Source organism: Sciurus carolinensis, chromosome 2 (assembly GCF_902686445.1).
Source record: "Sciurus carolinensis chromosome 2, mSciCar1.2, whole genome shotgun sequence".
Taxonomy (NCBI): Eukaryota; Metazoa; Chordata; class Mammalia; order Rodentia; family Sciuridae; genus Sciurus; species Sciurus carolinensis.
Window position 1 is genome coordinate 133,558,926 of NC_062214.1, and position 17,763 is coordinate 133,576,688.

At 34.5% G+C, this 17,763-nt stretch overlaps 1 protein-coding gene across 1 annotated transcript in view; it reads left to right on the forward strand.

The window, feature by feature from the left end:
* Nubpl (NUBP iron-sulfur cluster assembly factor, mitochondrial) overlaps positions 1-17,763 on the forward strand; it is a 202,779-nt gene that overhangs the window by 93,273 nt on the left and 91,743 nt on the right. The window contains exons 5-6 of the mRNA XM_047539925.1: positions 1,385-1,424; positions 1,515-1,605. Coding sequence (XP_047395881.1) covers positions 1,385-1,424; positions 1,515-1,605 — 131 coding nt within the window. The remainder of the gene's footprint in view (positions 1-1,384; positions 1,425-1,514; positions 1,606-17,763) is intronic.

The following is a 17,763-nucleotide window of genomic DNA, read 5'->3' on the forward strand; positions in this document are numbered from 1 at the left end:
GAAACCTGGGGACCCCAAAAGGATGACATCCTTCGTGATCTGTGGATGGAATCTTCCCAACACTGGTGGTCATTGAAGATGTGGTTGCACAGAAAGTGTGCTGAAAGAAACTATTTTATAGTAACTATTTGCTGACTATGTAAAAGTGTATTTCCTTTTTGGGTACTGGATTCAATCCCAACACTCCAGTGTTGGAAGAATTGGTCAGATGTGTGTGTTAATGTGTGTGTATATGCAAATATACACATACAGGTATATGCATACTAGATAAGCATATAGGTAATTTATAAATCCATATACATGAATGAAATTGGTGAAAATTACTTATTGAGGCTATTTTTAAAGAAACATGTTGAAATTATAGATGAATTATTTCTTAATGCAACTATATTCCAACTATTTTTAGATGCTGCATCTATCAAGAATATAAATAGTATGACTGGTGCTAATGTTTAAATGGTTACAAATTGAGGTGAATTAATTGCAAATTAAATTACAGCCGTACGAGTAGCCTGTATGTATATCTAATTTGCTGCTGGTAAGAGGCTGAGGGGTGGATAGGAAGAGGGGAGATGTTAATCAGAAGGTACAAAATTTCATTTAGACAGGAGGAATAAATTCTAGTGATCTATTGCACATCATGGTGACAATTTTTAATAATACATTATTATATATTTCAAAATTGCTAAAGGAGTAGATTTAAATGTTCTCACCATAAAGGAAAGATATATATGTGAGGTGATGAATATGTTAATTATGCTGATATAACTATTATACAACGCATACATGTCAGTTAAAAATAATAAAATGTTTTAAAAAGCTGACTAAAAGTCAGTGTGTTAGTCAGCTTTACTTTGCTGTGACCAAAATGCCTGACAAGAACAGTTTAGAGGAAGAAAGATTTATTTTGGCTCACAGTTTCAGAAGATTTAGTACATGGTTGGCTGACTCCATGGTAGAAACATCATGGTACAATGTATGGCAGAAGAGAGCTACTCAGCTCATGACAGCTGGGAATGGAGGGGGGGCAGTGGAGAGAAAGAGAGAGAGAGAGAGACAGACAGACAGACAAGAAGGAGAGCCAGGGACGCTTATATTCTGAAGGCCATGCCCCTAATGATCAGTGACCTACTTCCACCAGCTGTGCTCTATCTGCCTATTATTTTTACATCTTCCACTAAGTCCATTCAAGTTATTAATCCATCAAATGAATTAATCCACCAGTGAGGTCAGACCCCTCAAAATCCAGTCTTTTCACCTCTGAATACTGCTGTATTACCTTACACATGAACTTTTGGGGGGACATTCCAGATCCAAACCATTGAAGTATGTTCCTGTATAATGCTTTACCTTTCTAAAACCTACATTTGTTTTCTTATTTCAGACAACCTAATGAGGCCTCTTTTGAATTACGGTATTGCTTGGTGAGCATATCTTTTAAATTTTGTATTACTTTGCAGAATAATATCCATTAATTTGTACAAATGACTTATGTTTTTGGATAACTGTTGCAGTATGTCTATGGGCTTCCTGGTTGAAGATACTACACCAGTAGTTTGGAGAGGCCTTATGGTAATGTCAGCCGTTGAGAAACTTTTGAGGCAGGTAAGAATGTTGCATTAAATATCTTTTTATTATTGGGAGGGCTTTGGTTAATGCATTTGTTGTTTGGAGGGTTGTTAAAATTCCTAGTCAAATTTGAGATGTTTTTAAAGGAATCTAGTTGACATGCTGGATGTATGAGTAATGTACCTAATGAGTTTTGTGGTGCCAAGACCAAATTTTAGTATTACATGAGTTAGTTTTCCCCATTGCTTGTAAGTACTAAAATCCCATGTCTTACTTTAGATTATTTTGTTGATTGTTGAATCTGTAGTATGAAGAACAAATCTTTTTTTTTATAAGTAATCTGCCTTCTTTAGGTTTATTGTTAATCTTATTGTGGCCACTATTGAGTTACAGGGGCAGTGTAGAAATTTCTGAGATGTAGAAAAAATTATATAAACCATTGTATTTGTGATTTTATTTTTATTTATTTATTTATTTTGGGGGTACCAGGGATTGAACTCAGGGGCACTTGACCACTGAGCCACAATCCCAGCCCTATTTTGTATTTTATTTAGAGACAGCATCTTACTAAGTTGTTTTTGCTGCCTTGTTTTTGCTGAGGCTGGTTTTGAACTCAAGATCCTCCTGCTTCAGCCTCCCAAGCTGCTGGGATTACAGGCATGCACTACCATGCCCTGCCAGTATTTGTGATTTTAAATTGCTTCATAAAAATGTAATTTTGCTTTACTTTGAGTATATGCAGTTATATAAATCTCTCCAATACTGTCTGTCTAATCAACTTTAATTTATCCTTAAGAAAGGAAGAAAATGATTGAATAATCTAAATGTATAAGGGGAGCTATATGTTATTTATAGTTTGGAATAAATTCTGTTTTTTTTTCTCAATAGATGTGAGTTTATAATTATGTTCTAGATAAATAGTAAAAGTTATTTGTATTTGCTTCACCAATTTATAACAGTTACACCTTATTTATTTGATTCTACTCTGGGTCTGGTACCATGCTATCAGTTCACAATTCTAATGGTAGATATTTTCAGATGCATGTGTAATAAAAGAAATAAGTTGTGAACTTTGAAGCTCTTCTTTTTTCACTGTAACGTCTGTCTACCACTTCTGCTGATAAAGTGTTCTGATAAATGTGCTTTTTGATCTTTGGACTCCTAGGCTCCCCCTATTCTAGTTATTTCAGTCTCTTGGCTGCATTTCCTCCTCTTTACACTCAGATCCTGTTGGTTATTTTAGTTTTACTCCTTAAAATACCCCTTTCTCACTTATTCCTTTGTGACTTTGACCTTTGTTTAGATTAACCCAGCCTTTCTTTTCTCTGCTGCTGAATCCTGTCAGGAATCTAGAATAATTGTGTTAATTACCTTCATTATGCATTTTTTTCCTCTGGTACTGGGAATTGAACCCAGGGGCACTTAACTACTGATCTATTCCCCCAGCCCCTTTTTATTTTATTTTTTTATTTTGAGACAGCGTCTCTCGAAGCTATGTAGGGCCTTACTAAGTTGAGGCTGGTCTTGAACTTGCCATTCTCCTGCCTCAACCTCCAGAGTCACTGGAATCACAGGCATGTGCCACAGCATCCAGCTGCATTATGCATTTTTTTTTTTTTTTTTGTGGTCCTGGGGATCGAACTCAGGGCCTTGTACTTGTGAGGCAAGCACTCTACCAGCTGAGCTATCTCCCCAGCCCACTATGCAGTTTTTATATCCAAGTTTATCTAATCTCTCAATACTTTGGTTATCTGATTTTGCTCATTGTTCTTAACATTATCAAAAACTCATCTTAAAAGTATTTATAGAAGTTGGTAATCTGTCTTAGGATCAAGTGATAATTTAGTGAAAATGAACTTTCTGACAAATTGAATGAAAGTCAGTTTATTCTTATAAGCACTGAAGTTACATTTTCAGCAAACATACTACAAAAATATCAGGATGAAAGTTGGGAGTGATAAAATGAATCCACGTATTATTTTATTGGGATGCCTAGAGGTTATGTGGAGTAGTGAATTGATTGTATGTCTACCTTACAATCTTTTGTAAAGTCATTTTCTTTTTTTTTTTATTGTAAACAAATGGGATACATGTTGTTTCTCTGTACATGGAGTAAAGGCATACCATTTGTGTAATCATAAATTTACATAGGGTAATGTTGTTTGATTCATTCTGTTACTTTTTCCCTTCCCCCACCCCTCCCACCCCTCTTTTCCCTCTATACATTCCTTCCTTCCTCCATTCTTGCCCCCCTCCCTAACCCTAACTCTAACCCTAACACTAACCCCTCCCACCCCCTATTATGTGTCATCATCCACTTATCAGCGAGATCATTTGTCCTTTGGTTTTTTGAGATTGGCTTATCTCACTTAGCATGATATCCTCCAATTTCATCCATTTGCCTGCAGATCCCATAATTTTATCATTCTTTATGGCTGAGTAATATTCCATTGTATATATATACCACATTTTCTTTATCCATTCATCAATTGAAGGGCATCTAGGTTGGTTCCACAATTTGGCTATTGTGAATTGAGCAGCTATGAACATTTATGTGGCTGTATCTCTGTAGTATGCTGATTTTAAGTCCTTTGGGTATAGGCCAAGGAATGGGATAGCTGGGTCAAATGGTGGTTCCATTCCAAGTTTTCTAAGGAATCTCCACACTGCTTTCCAGAGTGGCTGCACTAATTTGCAGCCCCACCAGCAATGTATGAGTGTATGTAAAGCCATTTTCATGTGTGCATATTAATGGGAGCTGGAAGTCTGATATTTTAGGATTACATTCAGACTGGTGCCCATCATATAAGCTTCTAATTAAGAGTGTTATTCCTTTTTTACTTATTTTATTTAAAAAAAAAAAGCTTTGCTTTAGAAAAACAGGTCAGTGACTGGATGGGTGGCACATGCCTGTAATCCCAGCAAATTGGGAGGCTGAGTCAAGATGATCATGAATTCAAAACCAGCCTGAGCAACTTAGCAAAACCCTGTTTCAAAATAAAAAATAAAAAGGGCTAGAAGTAGAACTGAGTGATAGAGTGATGCTGGGTTCAGTCTGTATTACCGTAAGTTAAATAAGAAAACAATCACACATTTATTGTTTCAGTGCTTTTCATTTTTTTCCTTTAGATCTAAGTTGTATTTGTGGTGTGGGTTTACTGGTGGTAAATTTTCTCAACTTCAATTTATTGGACACATCTTTATTTTTCCCTGTATATTTTCACTGTTTATGGAATTGAGTTGACTTTTTTTCTTCAACTATTAAAAGATGTTCTTTTGTTTTGTGGCCTCATTATTTCTGATAAAAAGTCTGCCATAATTTCTATACTTGTTCCATTGTGAGTACTGTGTTTTTCTTTGGTAACTTTCATAATTTCCTTTACTGCTTTGGGTCCTTGTTCTTGCCTACCCCTTAAATATTGATATTGGCATAGCTTGGTAGCTAAAGGTGTGGATTCTGGAGCCACGTCTGCCTGAGTTCATTCCATTTTCCACATCTAATAGTTTTGTTGTCACTAGAGTCCTAGACAAGAGGCCTGACTCTGGGAGTCCCAACAAATCAGATCTGGCCACTTGCCCTAAAAACAAAGCATAAAAGGTAATGGTGAAGAGCAGGAAAGAAACTTTAATCCACTTGGTCATATTGAAAAGGAAAGGTGAGACAAACATCTCAGTCTTGTCTTTGGGGGTACTGACATGAGCTTCCACATTATATAGACAAGGGAGACTAGAAATATGCATAGTCAAGCATTCTTGGTCAAACTGTGTGGTCTGGTTGATCATGATATAGTATCGGTCAGGTGGGGGTTTTGTTTGTGATAAGAAAGTTGCTGTTGTCTGGGGGGTAGTGTCAACTCATCATAGATGTTTTTGATCAGACCTGTTGTTCCTGGAATCCAATGTGACTCAGAGCAAAGGAGATGGATGCAAAATGGGGGCAGAAATGCCAAGTTTTTTATTATCCTGTTTCTAGTTGTCTGTTGGACATTTGCAGGCCTCAATGAAGAGTGTAAATTCTGCTGCAGTGTGACTTAGAGCAAAAACTTCTCTGAGATTGTTTCTTTACTTGTAAAATGGGATTAATGGTAGCTGCCTTGTCTTCAAGGTTAAATGAGTTAATATGCGTAATGTCTTAGAAAACCTGTGTCATATACATGTGCTGTTATTATTATAGTTTATCAATCACAATACAATTTTCTTTGCACATTTTTACATTTCTTTAATCAGGATGTGTCTTGTAACTTATAGCTGTTTTAGGATTGCTTTATCCCTGGATCTAAGTGCAGTCACCTGGGGACACTTTCAATCTGAGGCACCTTTCAACTAAATTCTGTTAGAGGTTTTTGGGTCCACTCCAGTGATTTGAATTCAGATTGGAAAGCTTTGTGGGTGACAACTTGGGGTTCATGTTCCTATGGAGGTGCCCTTTCCCACTCTCCTGCCAAGACCAAGGTTTATAGATGTTTGTTTTCTCCTAATTTCTTTCTAAATTGTGGAGTTTTCACTTATATTTAGTTTAAAAGGATGTAGTCCTTTGGGATCCCAGCTTTTGTAGGGTTCTCCTGATAGACTCCAACTCATTTTAGGTGTTTTTTTTTCTCTTACGGTGCTGTGTACAATAATGGGCAATCTTATAATCAGTGGAGTATTAGGTTAAGTGTTTGGAACAATGTTTTTCCAACAAATCTGTACAAAAGAATCACCTAGTGATCTTGAAAAATTTTCAAATTTCAGGTCACACTCCAGTTCAATTAAATCAATTCTCTTGTGGTATGACCCAGGTATGAGCATTTTTGGAGTATCCATCTGATTCTAATCTGTAAATAAGTTTGAGAATCTCTAGTATGGAGAGTTTTAAGAATGATAATACAGTGAGAATGTGGTTTGAGACAGGACAAAGAGATAATAGCTATTATGTGACCGTTTCTTAACTTTGGGTAGAATAGAGAATGGAAAAGAAATTGGATTATGAGAGGTGTTTTGGGGGTGGGGATCAGGGGATTGAACTCAGGGCACATTCCTAGCCTTATTTTGTATTTTGTTTTATTTTGTATTTTATTTAGAGACAGGGTCTCACTGAGTCGCTTAGTGCCTCGCTTTTGCTGAGGCTGACCTTGAACTTGCAATTCTCCTTGCCTCAGCTTCCTGAGCTGATGGGATTACAGGCATGCACCACCACACGTGGCTGGATTATGAGGATTTAAGAATAAAATTAAAGCAAGACAATGAGGGAAGTTGTATGTTCTGCTTGTTAGGTATATAGCCATTGGGGGATGTTGGGATGTAGTTTACAGAGGGAGGAATGGTATCAAAAGAAAGCCTCCCCCACTCTCAAAAGGGGACAGTCTTATCTTTTCCATGGTACTAGGATTCATTGAGCAGGGATTGAAGATTGTAGAAAATAAGTGGATTATTGAAAAAGGAATATTATGAAAGAGACAAAAGACAATGAAGTTAGAGATCATATGAATTATTTTTGAAAAGGAAGTCTATAGTTTCAGGTTCAAACTTCAAATGGAAAAAAGAGTAGATGAGGTAACCCTATCATATTTGATGCCATAAAAGGTTATTGAAAGTTATTCTTTCCTTGGTGTTCTCAGTGGAAGAAAAAGAATGTTGAATTTACTCAATAAGCAATGATTCACAAATTTCAGTGTTCATAAAATTACCTGGAGAGCTGGGGGCTGGTTGAAAATTCAAATTTACAGCTTCCCTATTTAACTCCCCCACTTGAAGATTTTCATTTGTTAAGTCCAAAGTATGGCCAAGGAATTTGCATTTTTAATTCAGTTATCCCAGGTGACTAACCTGGTTCTGAAATTGGGTTTAGGCATACAGTGATACATGCTTTTTAACTGCTTTCAGAGGAATAAATAAAAAGATGAATGATAGAATTCCTATGCAGTAGAAAAAGCCCACTGAATGCTAAATATCAAATCTTTTAGTTTTGCCAAGTTTTTATGACTATCTTCAGTAACTCTCTAAAACCTGCAAGTTGACATGGGCAAACCTATTGTTGGATCTGAGATTAGTAATTGGCATGGCAGGAAGTCCAAAGTGGGAACATATCCAGGGAATAAATTGAGGGAAACATTGAAATGAAATCCTGGTTTCCGGGAACACATGTAGTCAGGAGGGATCAGAAGACTGGGAAAAACTGAAGGGATCAAGTAATTGAAAATCTCCTTTGATGGGGAAGAAGTGATTCAGTATCAAGGAGAGGAGCAGTATGAGAAGTGAAGGGAAAAAGTGGTTGTCTTTAGAAAAGGAAAGACGTTCGAGAAGTTAGACTTTCTTTTTTTTATTAATAGAATTTGAAAATAAGGTTATATGTGAAGAAAGTCAGGTCTCTAATAAAGTGAGAAAATATCAGGGATCAAGGTATCTTAAAATAGGGTTACCAAAGAAAATGTGGGATACTCAGCTAAATTTGAATATCAGATATACAGTGAATAATTTGGGGCATACCCAAATGAAAAAATTATTCATTCTTTCTGATATTCAAATTTAACTGAGTTTCCTGTACTTTTATTTGCTAAATTGGGCCATCCTAAATGGAAGTAATATTAATAAAACAAAGAAGAAGAACAAGAGTCAGATTGAGAAAAGGTAGGCCTGCCAGTGGAGTCCAGCACAGTAGCTTGAGAATAAGAATTTGAAGTTGGTTATTGAGCAAGGCAGGTTATTGAGCTCAGAATGGCAAGTATAAATAACTGAAATGAGGTGAGCATTAGAAGGGGAGGTGGAGAGAAGAATTATAACAGGGTATGGAGCCTTACATAATTTAATTTAATAAAGGAAGATGGTTCATCAGTTTTTAACAATTTTTTAGAATATTGAAGCTGTAGTATAGAAGTCTTTTGGTTTCAACTTGCCAATGTCTGATAATTTATCTGTATATGGTCACCCCACTTCCTTCTAATCTGATTTGTTAATGGAAGGGAAAAGATTGATGAATAGATATGGTATGTGGGTATGTTTTCATGAATGTATTTTTTGATGTATTGCAAAAATGTTTGTTGGGACATAAAAATAGAAGTTAAACTTCAGGATCAATTGGGAAAACTAGGTAGATAAATGCTAGATTGTTGTTTTGAGTACTGGATTTATCTTTATATGTTTCATTTTTTTTCTCTAGATATTTGAAATAATTTCTCTTTATTTTCCATCTTGACTTTAATTATCAAAGACACAAATATGTAATATATTTCATTCAATTAATAGTAGTTTTTAACTTTTCAGTAAGTTGGAAGATTCCGGAGTAGTATTTTTGACTCTTAAATTGTACTCAAATAGATATAATTAGCTTAAATCATGAGCAAATATTTTCTTAGAATCCTTGAGTTAGGAAATGTGGGATCTTAGAAAAATAATTCTAGTTATTAGAAAAAGAGCTACAGAAAGGAAAACTTCAAAGGCTTGTCTGATATAAGCACCTGCTGTGGTCACATTGTAAATCTTGGAGACCAGGGATTTTGGCAGCAGTTTCAGTGCTTTTAGTTCAATCTCTAGTATCCCCAAATGTGAAGCAGATGCCAGTTTTCTTCTCTAGGGTTCTGATAATGGCATATAATGAGTTGGTTGTTTCCTAGCAACTAAAGAAGCAGTTTCACTTTAGCTGATCCTGCAATAGGAATGAGACATTTTCCCTTGATAGTTGGTATTAATGATTTCCCTGACAATGGAATTTCACGTTTGAATAAGGAATGTTCTCAGCCTTTGGTTCCTAAACAATTTTGCTTTTGAGTTGGGCTAAGCTCTGCTTAATCCTTTATAAAATGGGGAAAAAAAAAAAGTTTGAACCCCCTAAGTACCTCTCATGGGAAGAGCCAAAGGAGTTTGATACATAGTTTCTCAAATGGCAAGTGATTATACAAGAAGCTGTAATAGGTGTATTTTTCTCAGTGTTTAATAGGATAATTAACAACCAAATTCTTTCCTGTATTTAATGTTTGCAGCAAATAGAAGTTTATTAGATTATGGCTAATGTGTTGTGGAAATAAATATACATAAAATTTTATTACCAGTACTATTTCAACATAAAGTCTATACAGTAAAAGCATTTTCTATAACCCATTTGATTTTAAACAATATTTATACCAGAACAATTATTATACCCAAAGATTTTAAATAGGCTCTTGTAGTTCTCTTTAAGGTGAGTCATTAAACAATTCAAGTTTATTTTTAAATAGTAGTTGTAAGGCATCTGCACTTAACCAACTTATATTTTTAAAACCTTATTTGACAGAAGCAATAGCTTTGGAAATCATCCAACTGTTAAGATATATGGAGGCATGAGAAAATTACTGCAGACAACCTTCTTTGTAGTCATTCATAGTTTAAACAGTTTCTAGGGAAATTACTCATTTTTCTTCTTTTGACATTATGTAACTAATAACAAAGTACCTTTCTTATCTAGATTTATAGTATGATATATTAAGTTTCAAAGGTTCTCAGACACTTAGGCAAAGAGATAAAATATTAAATGATGTTCTTAAGATAATTAAGTTAGCCATATTTAAATATAACAAAGAAATTTATTACCTTGCAGGGATTAGGTTCACAGACTGCATTAAGTATAGGTGAAGTCATTGAATGTCTTCATTTTCAGTTTTGGACATTTGACCTTATTCAGTCCTTTTTATGATTTTTGTATCATCAGGTACTTTATCTGAGCTCATACTTAAAAATACTTTATTAGGTCTCTGTGAACATTAAGAATGAAGAACACCAATTAATTCAGTTAAAGATTAAGTAACCTTTCATGCACCTAAGACATATGTTTGTTTTTTTTTTTTTTTTTTTTCCCTTTAAACCTGAACCAAAGTTTCTATACAATGTATTTCAATTATTGCACTTAGATTTCTTTGGAAGCTTAGTCTGAGGCCAAAGAGTCAATCAGCTAAGCCTAGTTTTGAGTTCCCCCTTCCTGTTTAAGAGTATAGATTAGTAAACAAAGAAATAGAATTTGAACTAAAGCCAAACTTTTTGAAATTTTTTTAACAAGGCAGTATTATTTCATAAGTGGCTTAGTTTGATTAATCTAGTAGAAGTTCCTTTAAACACCATGCATTTATTCATTTATTTAACAATTATCTATTGAACTTGCATCAATTATTGTTGTACTTAAAAAATGTCACTAAACTGTCATTTCAGCAGTAGACATTTGTTGGCTACTTACTACGCTTGGGGTGTTGGTTAGGTGCTGAAGATACAAGGATGTATAAGCTAAAGTTCCAGATTTCAAATTGTTAAAAAAAACTTTTAGTTATAGACCTACTCTTGACATGTAAGTATGACATGTAGATGTGCTGGAAATGTGGGTGATTTTTCACATGTTGTTGTAGAGTGTTTTATTTAAGGTAATTAAAGTTGGAACTTAGAGAACAAGGCTGAGTATTCTCTGGTGTTTGACCATTCAGGTTGTGGTATTGTTATAGGATATCAGATTTTGCAATCTCATTTAGGTTCCATGTCATAGAAGAAACCCTGCGGTCATCACTGAAAGAGAACAAGTTGTCAGAAGGAATTAGAAACAGCCTATGAATATTAATTGCTGATTATTTCCTCCTATTTAAAATGCCCTTCATTTTCTGCTAATTGTCAGGGATGACTTACATGAGTACCTTCAACTTACTTTGATGACTGAGTACTTATCTATGCAGTTTTGAATATTATAATGTAATGTTCTTTTTTACATGTTGCTATTATAGATTTCTAAGACCAAAAGCTATTGCAATTTTTTTAGACTGGCACCAACTGTTCCATTTCCCACACAAGTCATTTACAGCAAATTGCTTAAGCACTAGAGTAGATCTGCCTTCACCAATTTACTTTTGTCTCCTTGTCCCTATTAATACAGGTATAGAGATACTTTTCACCTAGTAAAACTTCTTAGTGATCTAAAGCTTTAAATGGGTAATTTTATCGAAAATGGCAACAGAAATAAAACAAAGCTATCAAAGTATTAAGAAGAGGGAGTTAGTGTTTACGGTGTCAGTCACTCATACTCTTACTTCTTGCTTCTAGTTTTGATTTGGGGCCGTTCGTAGGGCTGAGGAGAGTGCCTTGGCCCTGGGAGCTTTTCTTCTAACCCAGCACCCAGTGAAGGCCTCCTGTTGTGGCCCTCTGCAATAGCACTGAAAAAGAGCAAGTTGTCAGGAGGAGTAAGAAACAGCCTATGAATTTTAATTGCTGAAGATTTCCTCCTACTTAAAATACCCTTTGTTTTCTGCTAATCTACCTGCACTAAATTATTTTTTGCTCTGTATTGGTGATTGACCTTCTTGGATTAGCCCTTGTTATGACACCTTTGGAAGATGAAGGCACTTTACTATTCTTGACCACAAATTGTTTTCCTTAGATTTTAGGCCTTTAGACATATCTTGTGTTGTCCTGGATACAGGAACTAGCATGTCATCTCCCTCTGTCCCATTTGTTTTATCACTAGCTGCTTCTCTCTTTGGTAAGGTAAAATGGCTTCCTTACTTATTTAGTTGCATCACTTTTTGCCCTGTAACTTTTCAATACAGTATCAGGTCCTTCCCCTCTACAGTTCAGAATCTTTGTTTACTTTGATATATCTTTTTGCCTGAATGATAATCATATGCTGAGCCCATTTGTAGGCTAACCAAACCTCTAGGAATGGTTGAGACTGTGGATTTAAGTCACCAGTTTTACCCCTGTCATTGACTCAGGTACTTCATAAGGAGAGGTAGACTTAACCTTGATTTTATCCCTTCATATTCTCATTCTCAGCAAGTGAATACAGAGAATCAGAATTCTTACTTTTAAACATAGAATTGGGGGTACAATTTGACTCTTTACTCCAGACATAAAAGTATAACAACAGATATCATTAATGCATTTTTCTGGCATATAAATAAGGAAGTAAGGAAAATTAGAGAAAAATAGAGTATCTGATCTAAATCTATGCTTGACTCTGAAAAAAGTGCAGACAGAAAGTCACAAGAGGAAGAATTTAAAAGTGTTAGGAATCAAAGCTATCGTTGTGGTTTAACTTGGTAAAGGAAAAATACGTAGATATTCTTTAGTCTGACAACAGAGAATACTTAAATATTCTTTAGTCTGACAACTGAGAAACTTCTCATTTCCTTTTTTGTGTATGTACCAGAGCAAAGTAATGCAGTAGAGGTCTTGAGATAGTCATTTCATGTTAAGGGCAGGCTCTAATTGTATATCTGACCTAAGTGGGCAGCATGCAGAAAATTTCTAAGAGAATTGATAAAATGGCAGTCTCTTGTTTAATTGAAAACCAGCAATCAAAATTAGTGCAGAAGGAAGCACTATTAGAAAAAAATGTGCCAAGCCAGAATATATTGATCAAAGGAAGATGAAAGATGTCAGACACAATTCATTAGCAGCAAAAACCAGTGAGGCTAAAGTAATTTGCCTTTGAAAATGAGTAAATTAAAAAGGAGGCTGATTGCCAAACCCTTAACAATAGACCATTTCTACCTTGAACACATCCAGAGGAATTTCTACTTTTTCACTCAATTCTATAGTTGATACAGACTTTAAAGTATAATCTACAACAGTTTGAACTAAGTCTTGGATGAGGTAGATATAAAAGAATTCCATCTTCTGCAATGATAATTAGAGTGCCTTAATAAAGGTCATACAAAATTACTTGCTGAGTCTTTAGGAGAGCTTCTTGGAGCTGTGGCCCTTGTTGAATGGGCAAGGGCTTACCCTGACTCTACAGGTGCAGATGTGGGATCATGGGATCAGAGATAGATGTCATAAGCCTGCTGGAGCCGTTCAAGCTTCAAGGAGACTTCAACAGATCCCAAGCAGGCTATGAGGAGGGTTATGAATACTGCTGGGAATTTCATAGAATGGTGACCTCTTTTTACTATTTAGGCAGATACCGTATTTCATTAATTTTAAGATACATGTTTTTCAAATTTTAATGACTCTGAAATTGGAGTGTATTTGATAATCAACAACATTGTGGTATTGTATCATCAGTTTAACTTTTAGTGCTTTCTTTTAGTTTAATTTTAGAAATTTTTTCTTTCTTGGTGGTATATAAAATAATGGTATAAATTATAGTCTTTTTTTGATATAACTATTTTATAGTGATTATTTTAATGCTGAGTGATTTGTATTCCCATTTTTATCATAATTGCTACAGAGTAATTCCATGCCATTCATTTTGGTCAATTCTTTTTCATTGTAGAAAGACTATTTTAAACTGCTGGTGACAGTTTTGGTAATATTTTTATCTTCTTTCATCCTCCTATCACGAACTTTATTTCCTCCTTTCACTTACTCAGAGACTGCCAGATTTTTCTTCCCAAAGTATAACCCTCATGATATCAGTCATTTCATAGACTATAATTGTTACTTTTTAAAGCATCCTGTCCTCTGACTTTGTTTATAACTTCATAGGAATAATTTTAGGAATATTAAGTAAGAAAGCAAGCCATGCATTGTTTTGGTTACTATCAATCTTTAATTATTGATTTTTAAAAATAATTATTAGTGTATTATGGATCTACATAATACTGGGGTTCATTTTGACATAATGCTAACATGCATGAAATATAATTTTACTTCATTTCAGTACCCAGTACTACATCTTTTCTTTTTTCTTCCCTTCCTCCCTTCCCTTTTTTCCCTTCCTCTGTTCTGTGGCCCTCCTTCTATTTATGTGTGTGTGTGTGTGTGTGTGTGTGTGTGTGTGTGTGTGAATGTGTGTGTGTATAGATATAGATATATACATATATATGAATGAAGGTAAAATTCACTGTGGTATATTCATCTATGTACATGGCTTAATTTGGTCAATTTTATCCCATAATTCCTCCCTTCCCCTGTCCTTCCTCTTTCCCCCTTAAACCTATTCTTCTACTCCCCTGATCTCCCTTCTGTTTTCATGGGATCCCCCCTCCTTTTCCTCTTGTTTTGCTCTAGCTTCCACATATGAGAGAAACATTTTACTTTTAACTTTCAAAGTCTACTTATCGATTTTTTTAGAATTATCAGTGCTGTATGATTATTCACAGTTTCGAGAGTAATGCTATACTGTTTATATTCATAGGTTTTTGTGTATGTTTATACTTGTTTTACATTTATTAATTTGGTGTTGATAAATTGACCATCAAAAGAAATATTTCTTGGTGATTTAGACATTTTAAAAATGTGTGTGTGTGTGTGTGTGTGTGTGTGTGTATGCACATGCATGTGTTTGTGCCAAGACTTTGTATAAGCAAATGTTAGAATGTTACAGTTAGTTTATTTTGGTAGAGGTTTAGTGTGGTGTATTGGTTAACTGAATGTAGGAAGGATCAAATTAAATAGGTCAGATTAATGTATTATCCCTAGGTAATTTTATACTGCTAAAGGTAGCTACCTATTATTCAGTATTTACCATGTGCTAAGCCTTATAAACCTTATGCTGTTTGCCTGTAGTGTTATCTCATTTAATCTACATAATCCTGTATAACAGGTACTATTATTATTCTTATTTTATAAATGAGGAAACTGGCACAAAGAAGCTAACTTGGGTTAGGGTCCTACAGTTAATCTTACTGATTTTCTAGGCTGAGCAACTAAATTAAACTAAGTTTTTCAAAGTTCTAAGTTTTTACTTAAAAGAATAAAAATAGTCTTTTATATTATCCCTGAAATGTTCATTTGATATTAATATATTAACAGTTTTCTTTTGTCACTTGGCTACAGATTTTGTGTTCTGTTCATTATAATTTAGAAGGCATTTCTGAGAAAATGTCTCTGTGAATCTCTTTACTCTGTTACTTCTTTTTTAAATGCCCCCTTTTTTATTCCATATCAATTGCATTTTTTTAAAAATTTTGGTAATATGTTAGTTGGGGGCAATTTTTATATGAAAGTGAGTATTAAATATTTTTAATGTGGTAGTGAGAAGTTTGATAAATCCTTCTATATTATGATGTCAGTAACTACAGTAATAGAATTTGTTTATCAATGTAATAGCTATAGATTAAATATTAAATGTTGTCACAAAAAATAAGAATGTGAGGTGATGGGTATGTTTGTTAATTATTCCATAATATCAATATATATTAAAACATCACATTGTAACCCATAAATATTACTGTTTTTTACCAATTAAAAACAAAATAAAATTTAAAATGGAATTAAAATTATTTCATAGTATTTACTATTTGAACTTGATCACATTACACTGGTACAATGGCATTTCCCAGATACCTAGAACAAGTTGTTATTCAGTAAGGAAGATGACTTTTCCTTCTCAGTTATACAATGTCTGTTTTATCCAGATTAAAACTCAACACTAATACTTAGTGTTAATTGTTGAGATGTGTACAGTGCTCAGAGGGATTTATGGAAGCAGATGGTCATTAGTAGTTCAGCAGACTAGTTACCATTCAGTGACAGTTTCAGTTCATCTCAGGTATTGGGTTCTTTTCAAATCACACCCCCCATGAACAAATGGATTTAGGGAAAACATATGTTGTGAAAAAATTAGACCAAATAATGAAGTTGGAGGGCATTACTGCCTTTCCTTAGGACAGTGATTACAAGCTCAGGGGTCCCCTTACATCCAGTAATTTGCTAGGACTCACAGAACTCACTGAAAACTTGTATCTTCACATCATGGTTTATTACAGGAAAAGGATACATAATAAAATCAGGCAATGGAAGAAGATGTACATTGGGTGGGGTCCAAGAAGTTACTAAATTCAGAACTTCTACTGTCTTCTCTGCAGAGTTAGGATGTACCAGTCTCCTGGCCTCAGTGTATGACAATATGTGCCAATATTGCCAAATGAATAAGATCATCTGAGCCATGATGTTCTGAGCTTCATTTATCATTTAATAATTCATCATGCAGGTGTCCGATCTTAGTCTCTATTCTTCTGTCCCTCCAGGCATGAAACAAAGTCCCTACTCTATACGCAAAGCCTTTAGTCCAGCAGAGAACCTAGAGATTATTTCCTAAAAGTTGAAGTCAAAAGCCAGTTATGTTGGGGCCTCTTTTGGACAAGGTTAATTTCTTCACTACATAGAAATACAGTTTGAGGATCCCTAATCTGAACATCCAAAATCCACAATGTTCCAAAATCCCAAACTTTTTGAGTGCTGACCTGATGGAACAAGAGGAAAATTTCATACCTGACTTCTTTTAACAGTTGTAGTCAAAATGCAGATGCACTAAAAATATTGCATAAAATTACTCCAAGGTTATGTATATACAAAGTATGTATGAAAAGTTGATGAATGTCATGTTTAGACTTGTGTCCCAATTCCAAGACATCTCTTTGTGTATTTTCAAATATTCCAAAATTGGAAAAAAATCCCAAATGCAAATCCCCTCTTATCCAAGCTCTTGGGATAGACTGTGAGGTGAATAATATTAAGTGAATAATATTTCCAAAATGTATGTGTGTCTAAAGATATCACTGAGATTTGGGGGAAAAATAAAAGAATAAATAATATCATAATGTCAGAGTCATCTACTTTCTGACTTTTTAAAAATAAGCAATAAGTACCCTAATTGTTTAAGCATTGATAATTAGGTTTTCTCTTACTTGCCGCTAAAGACATCTTAACTTATCAAGTGTCTCCCAGTCAAGACAAACAAAGAGAAATAAGAAAGTCTATCTTGACTCCATGATTTACACTAGATAGCTACCTAATCTTTGTTCTTTCTTTTACCAGTCTTCTTAAAAGAATTTCCTGTGTCTGTCTGTCACTTCCTTGCCTACCACTTTTTTCTGTCTATATTTTTCTCCACCATACTTTTGCTGGGGTCACCAAATGTACCTTTAAAAAAATCCTACATAGTATTTTCAATCCTTATTTTAATTGATCTCTGCAGCATGTGATCTGTTGACCTTAATCATTACTCTTTTCCACTAGTTTCTCTGATATTGCATTCTCTTGTGGTATCTACCTTCTATCTTTTCTCATTCTACTTTATAGTTTCTCATTTCCCTACTTATTCCTTATCAGTCTTCAGCATAGGTATAATTATTCTAATTTTATAGGTTTAGAAATTAAATAACTTAGGTCATGCACTTGGTAAATGATGCAGCCAACATTTGAACTTAGTTTAAAGCCTCTAAAATTCATCCCTAGGACTCTGATTTTATGCTCTCCCTGGGCAATTTTATCTAGTTCTGAAGCCCAGATACTTAATGTTCACCTCAACTGTCTCTCCTG